At 39.7% G+C, this 14,542-nt stretch overlaps 1 protein-coding gene and 1 long non-coding RNA gene across 21 annotated transcripts in view; one reads left to right on the top strand and one right to left on the bottom strand.

The window, feature by feature from the left end:
* SORBS2 (sorbin and SH3 domain containing 2) overlaps nucleotides 1–14,542 on the top strand; it is a gene marked incomplete at its 3' end in the record, with an annotated part of 183,422 nt that overhangs the window by 134,064 nt on the left and 34,816 nt on the right. For 16 of the 17 annotated variants that reach the window (XR_014172053.1, XR_014172054.1, XR_014172055.1 and 13 more), the window contains 4 exons: nucleotides 679–745; nucleotides 2,272–2,316; nucleotides 4,509–4,686; nucleotides 5,823–5,937. Coding sequence is in view for 13 of the 17 variants with exons in the window: in XM_081926490.1 (XP_081782616.1) it covers nucleotides 679–745; nucleotides 2,272–2,316; nucleotides 4,509–4,686; nucleotides 5,823–5,937 (405 nt within the window). The remainder of the gene's footprint in view (nucleotides 1–678; nucleotides 746–2,271; nucleotides 2,317–4,508; nucleotides 4,687–5,822; nucleotides 5,938–14,542) is intronic. The other variant, XM_081926495.1, reaches the window with a different exon arrangement.
* Nucleotides 4,134–14,542, bottom strand: part of LOC309378434 — a 95,355-nt gene continuing 84,946 nt past the window's right edge. For all 4 annotated transcript variants that reach the window (XR_014172063.1, XR_014172064.1, XR_014172065.1 and 1 more), the window contains one exon: nucleotides 4,134–4,306. This is a non-coding gene — a long non-coding RNA (uncharacterized lncRNA). The remainder of the gene's footprint in view (nucleotides 4,307–14,542) is intronic.

Here is a 14,542-nt window from a genome sequence, read left to right as displayed (position 1 = left end):
ATTATTTCTTTGGAGCAGTTCTGAAGGTTATCCAATCCAGTGCCTTGAAGTACTGAGATACCAATCATATCCAAACATTCCTAATGAAGGAGACATTAAACAGTACTGTAAAAGACAGAGCTATATCATCTATGACCCATTAAGCCAAACACAATCTGAGAGTTGGTCTTGCTCCCTATATGCTGATAAAGTCGTTGCAGTCACCAGGAGAACCATGTCTTATGGAGTCATGTCCCCAGGGTGGTGACATGGGCCTGGACTTTTAGTATGGAACTCCCTTCGGGAGGCTAACAGACAAGTACTTTTGAAATTTTGGTGCCTATTGGAGAGGTTTTTATTCTAGAAGGCATGCAGAGAAGGTCATTATCAACTCTGGAGCAGTTTAATGATGATTTAATAGGTTTACATACTGAATTGAGATTTTATTATTGTTTGTTCCTTGCTTTTGAGGTTCTTTTCTACAAATAAGGTGATTTTAAAAATCACTTTATTATTTTTGTATTATTAATACACCTATCAGCTAAGTATGAGGACCCATCAAAGGAGTAAACGACCCTCCTAGTTACCTCTATTGTACATTAATTCAACCTATTGTGTAACCAATTTAACCAATTTGTGTAACCAATTTAATCTTTGTTGTTGTTTTCTTGCTAATTGTTTAAACTTTGTCATTTTTAGACAGTTGACAGGCCGAAGGATTGGTATAAGACGATGTTCAAGCAAATACACATGGTTCACAAGCCTGGTATGTCCAACTTCCTCTCCTTGCTGTATTTTCATACATCTTGCTGTTTTGCTGTCAGATAATAATATGTGCCATTCAATAATAAAATACCAAGGTCCAGTGGGCACTTTAAGCCAAATAACTATATTCAATACAGCTGGTGCATTTTTCAGTGGGGAAAACTTAAGGAATTCTCTAACAGAAATTAACATTTTAAAGAAGTACAGAAAAATAAGAGAGGTTACAATGAGTGTGTTAGGGAAACGAAGTAGCTCGGGGTTTTGTGTTCATCCCTTAGAATTAGCTTGGGAAGATTTTCATTGCTGTAATCCTGCCAAGGCAACAAATCAAATAAAGAGCTCTTCCTTTTTTTCTTTCTTTTATAAATTCGACAAAGTTAATGACAAAATGATCCTAGCCTAGGTATGGAATCATTTGGTTCTCCTCTTGGTTTAGTTATTGTAAAAGGAGTCGCTTTGCGTAGTAAGTACTAAGAATAACATTTAATCCAAGAATAAAAGACAGTGACTGGTCCAGGGTTATGAAGTGAGTTTCATGGCTGAGCAGGGAACTGATCAAATAACTGATCAAATAACTGATCAAATAAATTTATTGATTAACCGAGCAATCCTGGAGGAGCAAAGGGGAGAGAGAGCTAAATGATGGACATGGCAGCCAAAATGGAAGCTGAGGGGAGCACTTTTGCTGGGCTTTTCAGCGCAGTGGATCACTATATTTTGTATCTATGCCCTCCCCACCATCACCAAAAGCACTGGAGAAATTAGCTTCATCTGCTCCAGGTTAGCATAGATGAAGAGCCTAAATTCAGTCCCTCACAGGGAAACAAAACATCCTTGGATCCAGCAGATCCATAGTTGATTCTGTTCCATTCTCATAATGCTCCACACACTGTGGCCATAGGTTTGCTATCACAAGCAAGAACACCAAATGGGGGTAGCTTTCTATCCACCAAGCTTTCTGAGGGTATAGTAGGGAGCCTCCACAGTCTCAGTCTATCCATCTCCACTAGCAAAGGACAGATACCTAGGCCTTTTCCTAATTACACCCCCTCTGCAAACAGGCAATACCAGGAGGTCAGGATTGCCCTCTTAATCTACATATATATTACAATGGAACCATCTTCAAAAAAGCCTTTCCGGATGTGTTTGAAAGGTGATGCTGCCACCTGTTGCATTTGTAAATTCCTGTTTTAAAATAATTAACATAAAATCCCCACTGCCAATAAATCAGGGCCGTATTTAAGTTGATTAAATATTTGTTGTAGATTAACTAACGAATCAGCTAAATATTCCATACCTAACTGGAAGGGCCATAGCTCAGTGATAGAGCATATTGCTGTATTTCCCTCTCAAGTGACAGAACAGCTGTATGCAATCCAGGATTGGTAGCATTTGAGATAGACTCCTGAAGTATAAAGCTGGCTACAATTTGCTGCTTGTTTTACAGTATTTGGGATAGTAGAGCTGCCTTGCTGTTCTAAGCGGACCAGTGTTGCACCACTATAACATTTATCTTTCTTTTTGTAGATGATGACACAGACATGTATAATACTGCCTATGCATATAATACTGGTAGGAATTATTCCTTCCCTTCATGAGTCTGTTCTCGTTAATTTTGGCAATTACCTAACCTTGTAGCCCATCCTTCTTGTGCTTGTGTAACTGCAGTTTTTATTGTTGTGTTGTGGGATCTCAGTGTATTGTTGTCATTTCGATATTTTCCTGACACCTGAATGATTGCGTGTGAATTCTTTTTCCAGCCAAATAACCCAAAATGTATTTTCAATGGTGACCTTCCAGTGCTTTGATTTTGTACTAATTTGGACAGATTCTGGCTTTGTGAACAGTTTCAAAGCAGAGCTTGATTACTAGCATAACCTCCATCAACATGCATTGGGGATGATAAAGGTAGTAGCTGAGTAGAATACTGCATTGTATGCATAAAACATGGGAACAATCCAAAGTCATATATTTTTGTGTCTCATTAATTTTAATATGAGAGAGTTAACACTGAAATAAATAAATTCTGCTCAGGGCTAAACTATACATTATGCTAAAGGAGCAGGTGGGCAATTGTTATTTGGGCAATTGTTATATAACAACACACTGTCACATTTGGGACAAAAATTGCCTGCTTTCTGGCCATGTAGCTGGGAAGCATAGGAAAAGCCCCCTGCACCTGTAATTAATTAAAATAAATCCAGAGCTGTATCTGCATGCTCTTCATTAAGTGTAATGTGTAGTTTGGCTCTCTGTTTCGTTTAATTTTCACTAGATCATCCCCTTTACCATGGGACAAAACATGAATCCAAAACTCAAGCTTCCACACTGTGCATTCCATTAAAGCTGTCAGCACGTTGCTTTTGCAACTGCTGGAAATTAAAATGAAATTGTCAATATAACATAGAAAGTGACAGAACAGCGGTCGAAGGCTGCAAATTTCTGTAAAAATGTACATCAAGCCAAATAATTGTGAAAATATATCAGATGTACTTATTGATTAGAAAAGCCCTTTAAAAATGTGTTATACATATTTGCAAAAATATGCAAAATGGTAATGCACCATAGGAAAAAATGCATTTTTAAAAATGCAACTTCCAATTTAAGTTCACATCACAATCTGCATAGATTCAATCTTCACTTGCAAAAAAACTACATTTATGTGATCTGCTTGGGTGACTGTCCAGAACTAATGCTGATAAATATTATATTGCTAACCAGAAAGGCATTGTTACAAAATTAACAAAGGCTTGCTTAAATTCAAGCATGTGTGTATTTCTTTTTCAGTTTTCTGCTAGCAAACAACCACCAAGATAACAATGGCAGCCAGCAGTAAATTATCCCAACTGTGGCTATGCCTCAAGGCACTTCCAGATTTTAGAGAAATGGGAACAGAACCCTTTATCCATGTATCAAGTCCACCTAAGGCATGATAAACCACTTGCTTTGGACTGCAGAAATAGGGGTCCTGTCAAGCCATTGATATGGCCCTATACCCAGGTGGTGTGCTGCATTTCACTTGATGGTTTACAAGTTGTGCAAGCCATGCTTACCATGAATCAATATGGGACTTCTGGTACCAAAAACACTTCTTTTGATTGAACAATTGCCCAGAGGCACCCTTTTTCTTAAATTTTAGGAGTATGTTGTTTGCCTCAACTTGATCTACTCTTTTGAACCTGGCTCCAGTTGATAGAGCTCAGGGTTCTAGTAAAAATCAAAGTAGATCCGTCAAGCCTGAAGTCTGCCCACTCCAGTCAAGACCAGTCATTGCAAGTTCCATTGAATTTAGTGGGATCTACTTCCAATAAATGTGTTTAGGGACTGAAATGTGTATCGTTACATACCCTTCTCAAAGATAGGTCCACAAGTATCCTCTGTGTTGGGGATATGATGTGGAATCCAAGGTGACAGCGTACAAGTGGATGACTCTTTTGTTCTCATCCTGGGAGCCATGGTCTTTGGAAATCTGCCCTTCTTGCTGCAGCCTTCCACACCACATGCTAGTCTGTTCTAGAGGAGGCCCTAGTCTCTAGGAGCCGATGTTTAGGGGCACAGGCTGCTGCCGAGGAAAAGAAGAAGCAGGAAAATTCCATTCTGTAAACTCTATGCCATTCATGGAACTGAGGATATAAGCCAAGAAGAACTACCATTAAATTCACATTAATTTTTTAAAACCCATAATTGAATGTGGCATGTATGTATTGTATCAAGTGATGTTAATAGTTATATTATGGCTTTTTTCTGTTTTGTCATTTTATTAGGTAACTTTAGCCCATCCTTTTCTGCTCAAGCACACCCTGCTGCAAGAACACAGACATACAGACCGCTGACGAAAAGTACTTCTGACAATGGCACGGAGGCCTTTAAGGTCTCGTCCCCTGTACCTCCACCACCCCCAGCACCACCAATTCGCCCACGGCAACGATCTGCACCAGAGAAGTAAGCCTTGCAACCGTTTTGTAGCAGTCAATCTAGAAGCAGCAAATTCCATGAGGCATAATTTGAGAGGCATTATTTCAGGCTCTTTTAATGTTTAAAGCACATAAGAAGTATTTTTATACTCGCTGCAAGTGCTTTTACATAGAGTGTGCCTTGCTTCACCATAAATAACTTAACAATCTAAACTGCTCCACTCACACCACAAAGAGCTCATAACCCACCTACTCTCAGTAGCCAGAAACATCATAGCTAGACACTGGTGAGCCCTGTCAGGAGTAAGCATGGACCAAGGGTATCAAATAGTATGGGAAGCAGCCTTATTGGAAAAACTAACCAATAAACTTAAACTCACACAGGGACAAATAGAAGACGCCGCCTTCACCTCGGTATGGCTCCTTTATCACATACACAGCCCAACAAGACAACAACAAGAATCCCCCGACAGCATACAAATCAATCTGGCTAGCATGATTCAAAAATACACACTCACCCCTGGCTCACACATAAAAACAATTCTCACTACAGCCAACCAAAGACAACCAACTACACCCTACGCCACACCCAACCTCTCTTACCACCAAGGAAATACAAGTGAATAGTAAGAGAATCCATGCAAGTAATGCTGACACAACCCCTCACACACACTAAGTAGAATAATGGAAGCATAACCACCCCACCCCACTCGTCACTCCCCTCTCCCTTTCTTCTTCTTCCTAATTGTTTAAACCAATTCATAAACCAAGAATTTATACAATGACCACTAATAATGAAACATATGCTGTAGATATTTTTCCACATTTATTACGCTATTTTTGTGATACACAAACAACATGAGGAAACTTGGTATACTTGTTTGTATAACATTTTTCATGTTTATAAAAGCCAGTTTAAAAAAAATATCTAAACTGCTGCATTGCCTCTTGACTTTCAAATACCATAATGTCACTAATTATGCTATTGCGAAGCATGGTTTTCCTTTCTATGAAATCTCTGCTTTTAGTGTCAGTTTTATTGTGATTTTACAAATGGCACATGGAGAAAGTAGGCTTGCAGTACCCACAAGACATTTTTTATATATGAATAGAGCTTGGTGGGAAAGATGATTTAATTCAGTTGTCAATTTTATTTTATCTTAGAAATGAGTGGGACCCTCCGGATAGAAAAGTAGACACACGCAAATTCCGTTCAGAACCAAGGAGTATTTTTGAATACGAGCCAGGGAAGTCTTCTATCCTCGAACACGAGAGACCGGTAAGTGAAGTCGGTTTGTATTTAAACATGACAAATAGTTTAATGAGTTCATTTCTAGTCATAAAAGCTGACATAGTTTTAACGGATATCATTAGATGCTTTGAAAAGAAATGAAAAGTACTGAACTCTTCTTAAAGAGATTTGTTGTGGTGGTTGAAGGGTTCACGTTTTTTGGCTGAAATGTCGCAATTTTGGTTTGCTTGCCACATTTGACTACTTTGGATTTTTTTAAATGTTGGACTCAATCTGAAAAATGTTCTCGTTTAACTTGTCACATAGGTAAGCAGTGGGGAGTTAGTCACCTTTGTAGCAATTTTACCAGCACATGTATAACACGAAAGTTGTTACACATTGGGGGGGGGGGATCCTTGTTCCTAGGCACTCCAGAAAAATTGAATCCACAAATGTGTTTTCATTATTTATGCTTAATGAGGTCTTCACAAATGATGGCTCAATGCACACTAACTTGTGGCTAAATGTCTCTGTTGCATTTTTTAAGCTAGGGTTCATATAAAATTATTTTTAAAAGCATGTTTAATAAGGCTGATACTTGCAAAATTACCACTAATGTTCCTAGTAACTCTGCTCATTGACTTTTATTACATATGCGTAGTCTTGGGGGAAGTGTGCTTTGCTCAAACGTACTAAAACACAATACTGTCCTTGCAAAAGTAACATCTTTTATACCTTTAGTGGACACAAAAGCAGTATCTTTCTTCATTACCCAGAAGGTGGTCTAGCTGAGCTGGCTTTAACCAGACCAGTACAATTTATGTTGCCTAACTTGGATACAGCCATTGTCTTTAAATACTCAGCATTTTTAGGGTTGATCTTTAGCATTCTAATATATCATTTTAGAAGCTGTAAATGATTTTATATTTCCACTGTTCAGGAATTAAAATACTGATTGATGTAGGCACCCAAATGCTGAATTTTACTTATGACATGTTACTTTGTGGCCATTGCTTTTGAAGCCAAATTTTACCATAGCAGTTATATAGTATATAAACTGCAGTGAATGGGTATGTCAATATTTCCCTGTCTTATCGGTTAAACCAGTTAGGGGGTAGTTTCCAGTTTTTATTTCTCAAGTATGATTAATAATGAAGGTTTCAGTGGGAATGTAGATTATTTGTCACAAATGCGATAACTTGTATCAGCATATCATGCATGATGAAATTTTATCTACATGCGGGATAAGTGTAACTTAATATTTGGGAATAATTAAAGTTAACATTGGCCAATTCCGACCAGCCAATGTTCACAATAATAGTGTGCCATTCTTTTTTTTTTTAAGTGATGAATTAACTGTAATCATCACATCTATGGAAACTTCTGAAGGCCAAGCATAAAAACCTGACCCTATATTGATTTAAGAAAATGTCTGTGCTTTGCCTCCTATCAAGGACAGGCACATTGTGCAATCTGAAGGAAGTTGGGGTGAAAATATATGTTATGAGAAATACAAGATCGCTGCTGAAAATTACCATACTTCTGCTCTCTACAGTAACATGGAGAAATCAGTCAATTTCTAGTCTGTGTCAGTATTACATGTGCGCATTCATAAGTTCCATTTCTGCATTAATCCCTGCACCCCAAACAGCCCATTTGGGGAGTTTCTGCTGGTAATGGCAGAGCTCCCCCACTGGCAGAGCTGAGTGAAGGGAGCCTTCTGCCCTATCCAAATCCTCTCTAGGACAGCAGATTGGGGGTTTGGATTCCTCTCCTCTGCACCACTTCAGAAACATTTATAATTAAAACATTCTCAAATTACTATCCTCGTCTGGTATTCAACTTCTGCAATAGAAATATTGCAGAAGGAAGCTGCTGCAGCCAACCAGAAGCCGTGCCTTGGTCCCTGAACTGTTTTGGGAATCGAACAGACTCCCAGAACAGATTAAGTTCGGGAACCAAGGTTTCACTGTAATGCCTAGCAAATCCTAAATTAATTCACTTTATTTTTTACCAGATTTCCCCCTTGGAATAAAGCTTTAGTTATGTGAGATTCATCATTGATGTAATCTAAATATAACCATCTCCCCAAACCCTGCTTGCACTTGTAGCTGGCACTGATTGCCGAGGACTCCATTTCACATTGTGACAAATTGAGTAAGTTTGTTTCTAAATGTTCAAAGGGAGCTGTAAAACGCTAAATGTTTCAAAGAACTTTGGAGGTCTGGATCTTAAACGGTAGCTGTGGTGTTCTGACAATCGCTTCCTTTTGAACAGACTCTAAATCAATTAGCACAGAGCCAAGTTGTTAATGTAACATTAATTTTGAAGTCTTCACTGTACAACTGATGTTAATTGTAAAACAGTTCATTTGCATAAAGTAATAGGCAATGCCTTTTTGTGTCAGAGCTGCAAAATTTGTGGACAAAAGAAATGCAATCTACAGAGTGCACTATAATTGGGACTTTGCCTTTTTATAGCATGTTCATGAAGTGGGAAATTAATTCCCATTACCTGAGGCTGTAACGCGAATTGAAATCTAATATGGAGAGAATGGGCATAAATATATATATGTGTATGTGTGTGTGTGTGTGTGTGTATACAGAGAGAGAGAGAGAGAGAGAGAGAGAGAGAGAGAGAGACAGACAGACAGACAGACAGACAGACAGACACTATTTTCTGGCCTAGAAAGCAAAAGAATGTGGTTTTGCACTTTAGGGATATCACTTGTGTTTGCATCATGAATTCACCCACATTGCTTTCACAACTGGATCTTAGAATCATAGCGTTAAAGGTTCCAGATTTGATTCCTTGGTGTATGGTAGGCACCTCTTTCTCTAGAAAGCCTCCTGTGCTTTTAACTGCTTATGACAGGAAGACATTTAGCTGGTGCAACTTCTAGCATAGCAGAAGTTTTGTGTGTTGAATTCTTTTGGTCACACAGCTGTTAAAGTTGCCCGAACCTTGCTAGAAAAGAAAATGGGAGCATACCCTGCTTTTTGGTGGTAATAATAATAAGTACTAATAATGTTGACTAGAGGAAAAAAATGCAGTTGTTCTTAGCTATGATTAGTAACAACAAGCCAACTTCAAGCAATCATTTGTGAAGATGGCTTGTTTTCACTAACCATAGTCAAATTTAAGCATGTTTAGGATTCAGACAACATGCTAAACTGTGGTTAAGTGGGGGAGGGAGGAGGAGGAGGAGAGCACAAGCCAGAGGGAGGCCACATTCATTCTCATAAGGGCCGATTTTCACCAGTTTCACCATTTTGCTACATCAAATATCAGTGCTTTCTGCAAAACACATGGCCCCTGTAGGCACAGGTTATAGAGGTTTTGCTTCAAGGGCCTGTTGAATGCTAGCTATTTGGAAACCACATAACTGCCCATGATGCCAATGTAACATTAGCAGCCCTGGATACTTAAATGCATCACAGACTTGCTTTTTCAATTGCTGAGTTCCTCCAAAAAGATAACAGAAGAGGGAAAGAAAGGCACCAAACACAGGATCAAAAGGGGAGGAGACTTCAAAAGCATACAGAAAATAGTGCGGTGCTCAATGCATTTATTCCTCTCTTTCAGAAAGGGACCAAAACTGCATTTTGAAGTATCTCAAAAAGCAGGGGAAGGCATGGTGTGGAATAGTTTGAAATCAGGGTTGACCCTGAGAAAGAATAGTTATACTAAAAATGTGTTGGGTAATAAATTATCTTCTGCACAGCTTTTGAGAGCTCCTGCCTTATCATTCCTCTAGCAAGCTAAACCCCAATTCCTCCACTTTCCAAGAGCTCTGCTGCTTTCCTCTGTTTATGGAGAAAAATGTAAAGAAGTTAGCAGTCAAAGCCAGGAGGTACACAGAATTCCTTGTGCTCATATGTTTTTACTCTTCAGAATGTATATTATTTTTAGCAGTAGCTTTAGAAATCTGTACTTAGAAATAATACCAAAAAATATGTATTTGATCCTAAAAGGCGCTTTGTATCAAACAGGTGTGCTATTTCAAACGTCTCAAAACAGAAGTTGAACGTTCTACATTTTAGTATGCCATGTGTCAAAATCTATAGGTATTTATTTTGCAAAATTTATACATTGCCTGTTTGTAAAACCAACAGTGACCTCAAAGCAGTTTACCAAATAACATCAAATAAAAAATACAATACTTTAAAACATATAAAAAGTAAAATACCAAAACAGGTTTAAAACTCACACCAACATATTTAAGGCTTGCCTAGACAAGAATGCTTTTACCAGGCAGCATAGGTATGATGATGCTTATCCTTCATCTTGAGTTAGAAGCTCTTAAGCCAACTCAGAGTTTGACTATTATAGAAAGCCCCTCCCCTCCAAAACAAACAAACCCTGCAGCCATCCGTGCTGGGGTTGTGGCACAGGAAGAAGAGGCAACACCAACTGCCTTCCTCTCTACTTCCTAGCTACTGTCAACAGCAGTGCATGATGCCTGGGAAACTGGAACACCACAACAAGATGGGAAGTCATGGGAGAGCCACTTTGAGAGTAGAGAGGCACAGAATCTCTTTACTCGGGATCCCCTGTATCTTGTGAGATTTGGAGGCGAAAATACAGGGAGGCCTATATAAGGCCTTATCACATGTGGCTTGGCCTCAGTTGACCAGAGATTCCAGGCAAGCAGTCTGCAAACATAGATAGGTGCACTGCTCACCAGAACAAGCTGAAGCTGCTATTTACCACATAACCATATTGATGGTACTCCCCAATGCTTGCTTTTAACTTTAAATAATATGTGGGAGATCCAGTTGAGGACCTCTCTCAGTGCCCAGTCTAGTTTGGCCCCAAGTCCAGGGTAAAAAAGAGGAGCAAATACATTTTTAAAGATGTCATATTGATACCTTGACAAAGTGCTATTCCTCAATTAGCATTACAGCTTTGCTTTATTCAGTATGTCAGAAAGCAGCATGGATATCTGTCATTTCATCAAAGGAAGGCTATCAAATGTTGCTTGTTACAAGGAACTGCCCACCCAAGAGGCCCATATTGCACAGGGTTGGGTGTGCAATTCATAATTGACAGACATTTTTCTATGTTGGGTTTGTCACATCATTGATTGAAAAGTATCAATTACTTGGAGGGGAAATAGAGCTGTTTTGGGGGGCACCCCTTGTTTTGTTGAGCCCTTTCAGTTATTTCTGAGTCTGTTTTTGGCTCTCAAGGTGATTATATTCCATGTTCTCTGTCAAAATAACTCTCAGTAAGGCTTACAACTAGTGCAGTTTTATGAAATTCTGCAAGAAAAAATAAAATCTAAAATGAGACATCACTGAAACAGCTGAGCAACATGAGTGCTGCATCAAAAACAACTCTAAATTTCAGTAATGAATGTTAGCTCATACATGTCCATCCCTGAAATATATTTAGAACACTTTTTCCTTTAAAACAAATTATGATTTTTCCCAACATCTGTTTGTATGCATGTTGCATGCATGAGTACAGTTGCGCAAATTCTGTGTTTTTAAAGAAGAAACCCCCATACCTTCAGCTGACAGTTTGTAGTCCTCCCCCAAAAGCATATAAAGAGAGGAGGCATGTGTAAATTAGTACCAGGACAAAAAGTGGAGATATGTATCCAGGGTTCTATTTTTGATTGAGACCTCAGTTGCCTCTTTATTTATGCACACACAACCTATTACATTTTGACAGTGCAGATCAAGTAACACAATTTTTTACTGTCCTGCTTACACACATAGCTGTATGGAGTTGCTGTATTACTTTTTGGGGGGACAGCTTTTAAAATATGTATCGTGTATAGCAGGGGTGGGCAACCTAAGGTCCGTGGGCCGGATGCGGCCCAATCGCCTTCTAAATCCGGCCTGCGTACAGTCCGGGAATCAGCATGTTTTTACATGAATAGAATATGTCCTTTTATTTAAAATGCATCTCTGGGTTATTTGGGGGGCATAGGAATTTGTTCATTTTTTTTTTTTCAAAATATAGTCCGGCCCACCACATGGTCAGAGGGAAGGTGGACCAGCCCACAGCTGAAAAAGGTTGCTGACCCCTAGTGTATGGGCTTACCTTATTACAAAAATCAGAAAGGCAACATTGGCTCACCAGCCTGTTATCAGGCTCTGGTGGGTTACCAGGATTCTGCACAGATGTTGTGCCAGTTGGCAAGTTAACAAACTAGTTGAACGAACCTGTTTCACAGAATCAGAATTATAGAGTTGGAAGGGATCCCAATGGCATCTAGTTCAACCCCCTGCAGTGCATCAACAGCAGCTAAGGAATCCCTGACAGATGACCATCCAACCTCTATTTAAAAACCTCCAATGGAGAGTCCCCCACCTTTTGAAGTAGTCCATTCCCCTGTCAAACAGCTCTTACTGTCAAAGTTATTCCTTAATGTTTAGTCAGAATCTCCATTCTTCTAATTTGAATTCAGTGATCCAGATTCTATGCTCTGGAGCAGCAGAAACAAGCTTGCTCCATCATCCATATGATGGCCATTCAGATATATTTGAAGATGGCTATCATATCACATCGCAGTCATCTCTTCTTCAGTCCCTTTGGGTTCCATCAGTCAACCAGCTGCAGTTGTACACAATGTTAAGGTAAAGGTAAAGGTACCCCTGCCTGTACGGGCCAGTCTTGACAGACTCTGGGGTTGTGCGCCCATCTCACTTAAGAGGCCAGGGGCCAGCGCTGTCCGGAGACACTTCTGGGTCACGTGGCCAGCGTGACATCGCTGCTCTGGCGAGCCAGAGCTGCACACGGAAACGCCGTTTACCTTCCCGCTGGTAAGCGGTCCCTATTTATCTACTTGCACCCGGAGGTGCTTTCGAACTGCTAGGTTGGCAGGCGCTGGGACCGAGCAGCGGGAGCGCACCCCGCCGCAGGGATTCGAACTGCCGACCTTTCGATCGGCAAGTCCTAGGCGCTGAGGCTTTAACCCACAGCGCCACCTGCGTCCCTGTACACAATGTTAGATTGTGTCAAAAGCTTATATACATGTAAGTCTAGACATAGGACATTCTCCACAAATTTCTGTAGCAGTTCCTTTTAGTCATAATAACTAAATGGAGTCTCCATATTCAGAGACACCTTTGAGCTAGATGCCTTCCTACATCCATGCCCTCTCCCCCCCCCCAAAAAAAATACATTTGACTCAATTCAGATGGAATGATCTCAATCTGATAAATTATGGTTTGTTGAACTAAAAATGAGGGTTATACCACAGTGCTTCCTTCCTACCTTAGTGCAAGACTTCCAGAGTTTCCTGTTATATCCAGTTTCCTATATGCATATAAACAGTGCTTTATACACAGGCTGCAGTCCTCTTGTTTGTGAACTGGTGCAATCTGTGGTTAGCAATTTTTGCTAGCCTTAACCACAGTTCTCTGATTTTTATGTAAGGAGTTCTGGAAACCTTGCATCAAATCATTCAGGAGAGAGAGAGAGAGAGAGAGAGAGAGAGAGAGAGAGAGAGAGAGAGAGAGAGAGAGAGAGGGAGGGAGGGAGGGAGGGAGGGAGGGAGGGAGGGAGGGAGGGAGGGAGGAAGGAAGGGAGGAAGGAAGGAAGGAAGGAAGGAAGGAAGGAAGGAAGGACACTTCTCTTTCTCAGACTGATAAACCACATTTTATCTGACCAAGAATATTGTACTTGAACCAAGCTTTTCAATTAATCATGGAACAAAAATTGGAGACAGAAAGTAATAAGCTTTGTGCATGGTTGTTATCCATCATCTTTATGAGTAAACACAGAAAAAATAAACACAGAAAAGTGCTACAAAGCCAGAAATGTTAGCATTTGACTACTGAAGTGGATGGTATGGTATGGTGAATGAAAGAGGGGAATCATGGGGATGCTTACTCTAACACTAATGCATTTACTGTTGCACAGTTAACACAAATTGTGATGTTCAGCTGGTGGAAACTGATAGCATCTGAGCTTACAAGCTGGCACTCTGAGCAGTATGTAAGTTCAGGGCATTTGTTCTGTGGATCTGAAAAATACCTAAAGCAATGTCAGGAATGGCAATTTCTGAATTTGTGTGTAAGAAATTTATTTTAAATATTTTATCTCATCTTTGATTCCATACTGTCTCATGGTGACTAATTTAAAAATGTAACTCATAAAGAAATTATAACTAACAAAAAACAGCAGCTACCAAAGTAGAAGATAAAAAGAATTGTGCCATGGCAAAAAGGAAGATGCTCAGCAGTGGTGTCAAATGGAAAATCACTTGTTCTTCTAGTGTTCACCTAATTCCACTTGGAATATGGGATGTAAGATGTTATTTGAGACTCCTGCCGCTTCTGATGAGAATAATTTTGCTAGAAACTTGTCCTGAAAGGTGAAGCTGGGGGTGTACAATTGCAAAAAGCTCTGAGCAGAAATTCTTGTTTGTTGCTGCCCTCTACAGCACAATAAGTGAATCAAAAGGATGTGTCCCATGATGACTGTGGGGAAAGGGCTGCTTTATTTGACTATGTATTGATGATGCTCTAAAAAGTTGTTCATCACTTTAAAGAGTTGCACACTAAAGACAGACCCTCAGTGGAAGCACCCAATCAGCTGTAGCTGCCTTCTTCACAAACCATCACCACTGGGGGTAAATCAGTGTGCTGAATGAATATCAAATTGCCAGAAAAATAAATATGAGTAACATATATTT

This window comes from Podarcis melisellensis (assembly GCF_964234715.1).
Source record: "Podarcis melisellensis genome assembly, chromosome: 9".
Lineage (NCBI taxonomy): Eukaryota > Metazoa > Chordata > Lepidosauria > Squamata > Lacertidae > Podarcis > Podarcis melisellensis.
This window is presented reverse-complemented; position numbering and strand designations above follow the sequence as displayed.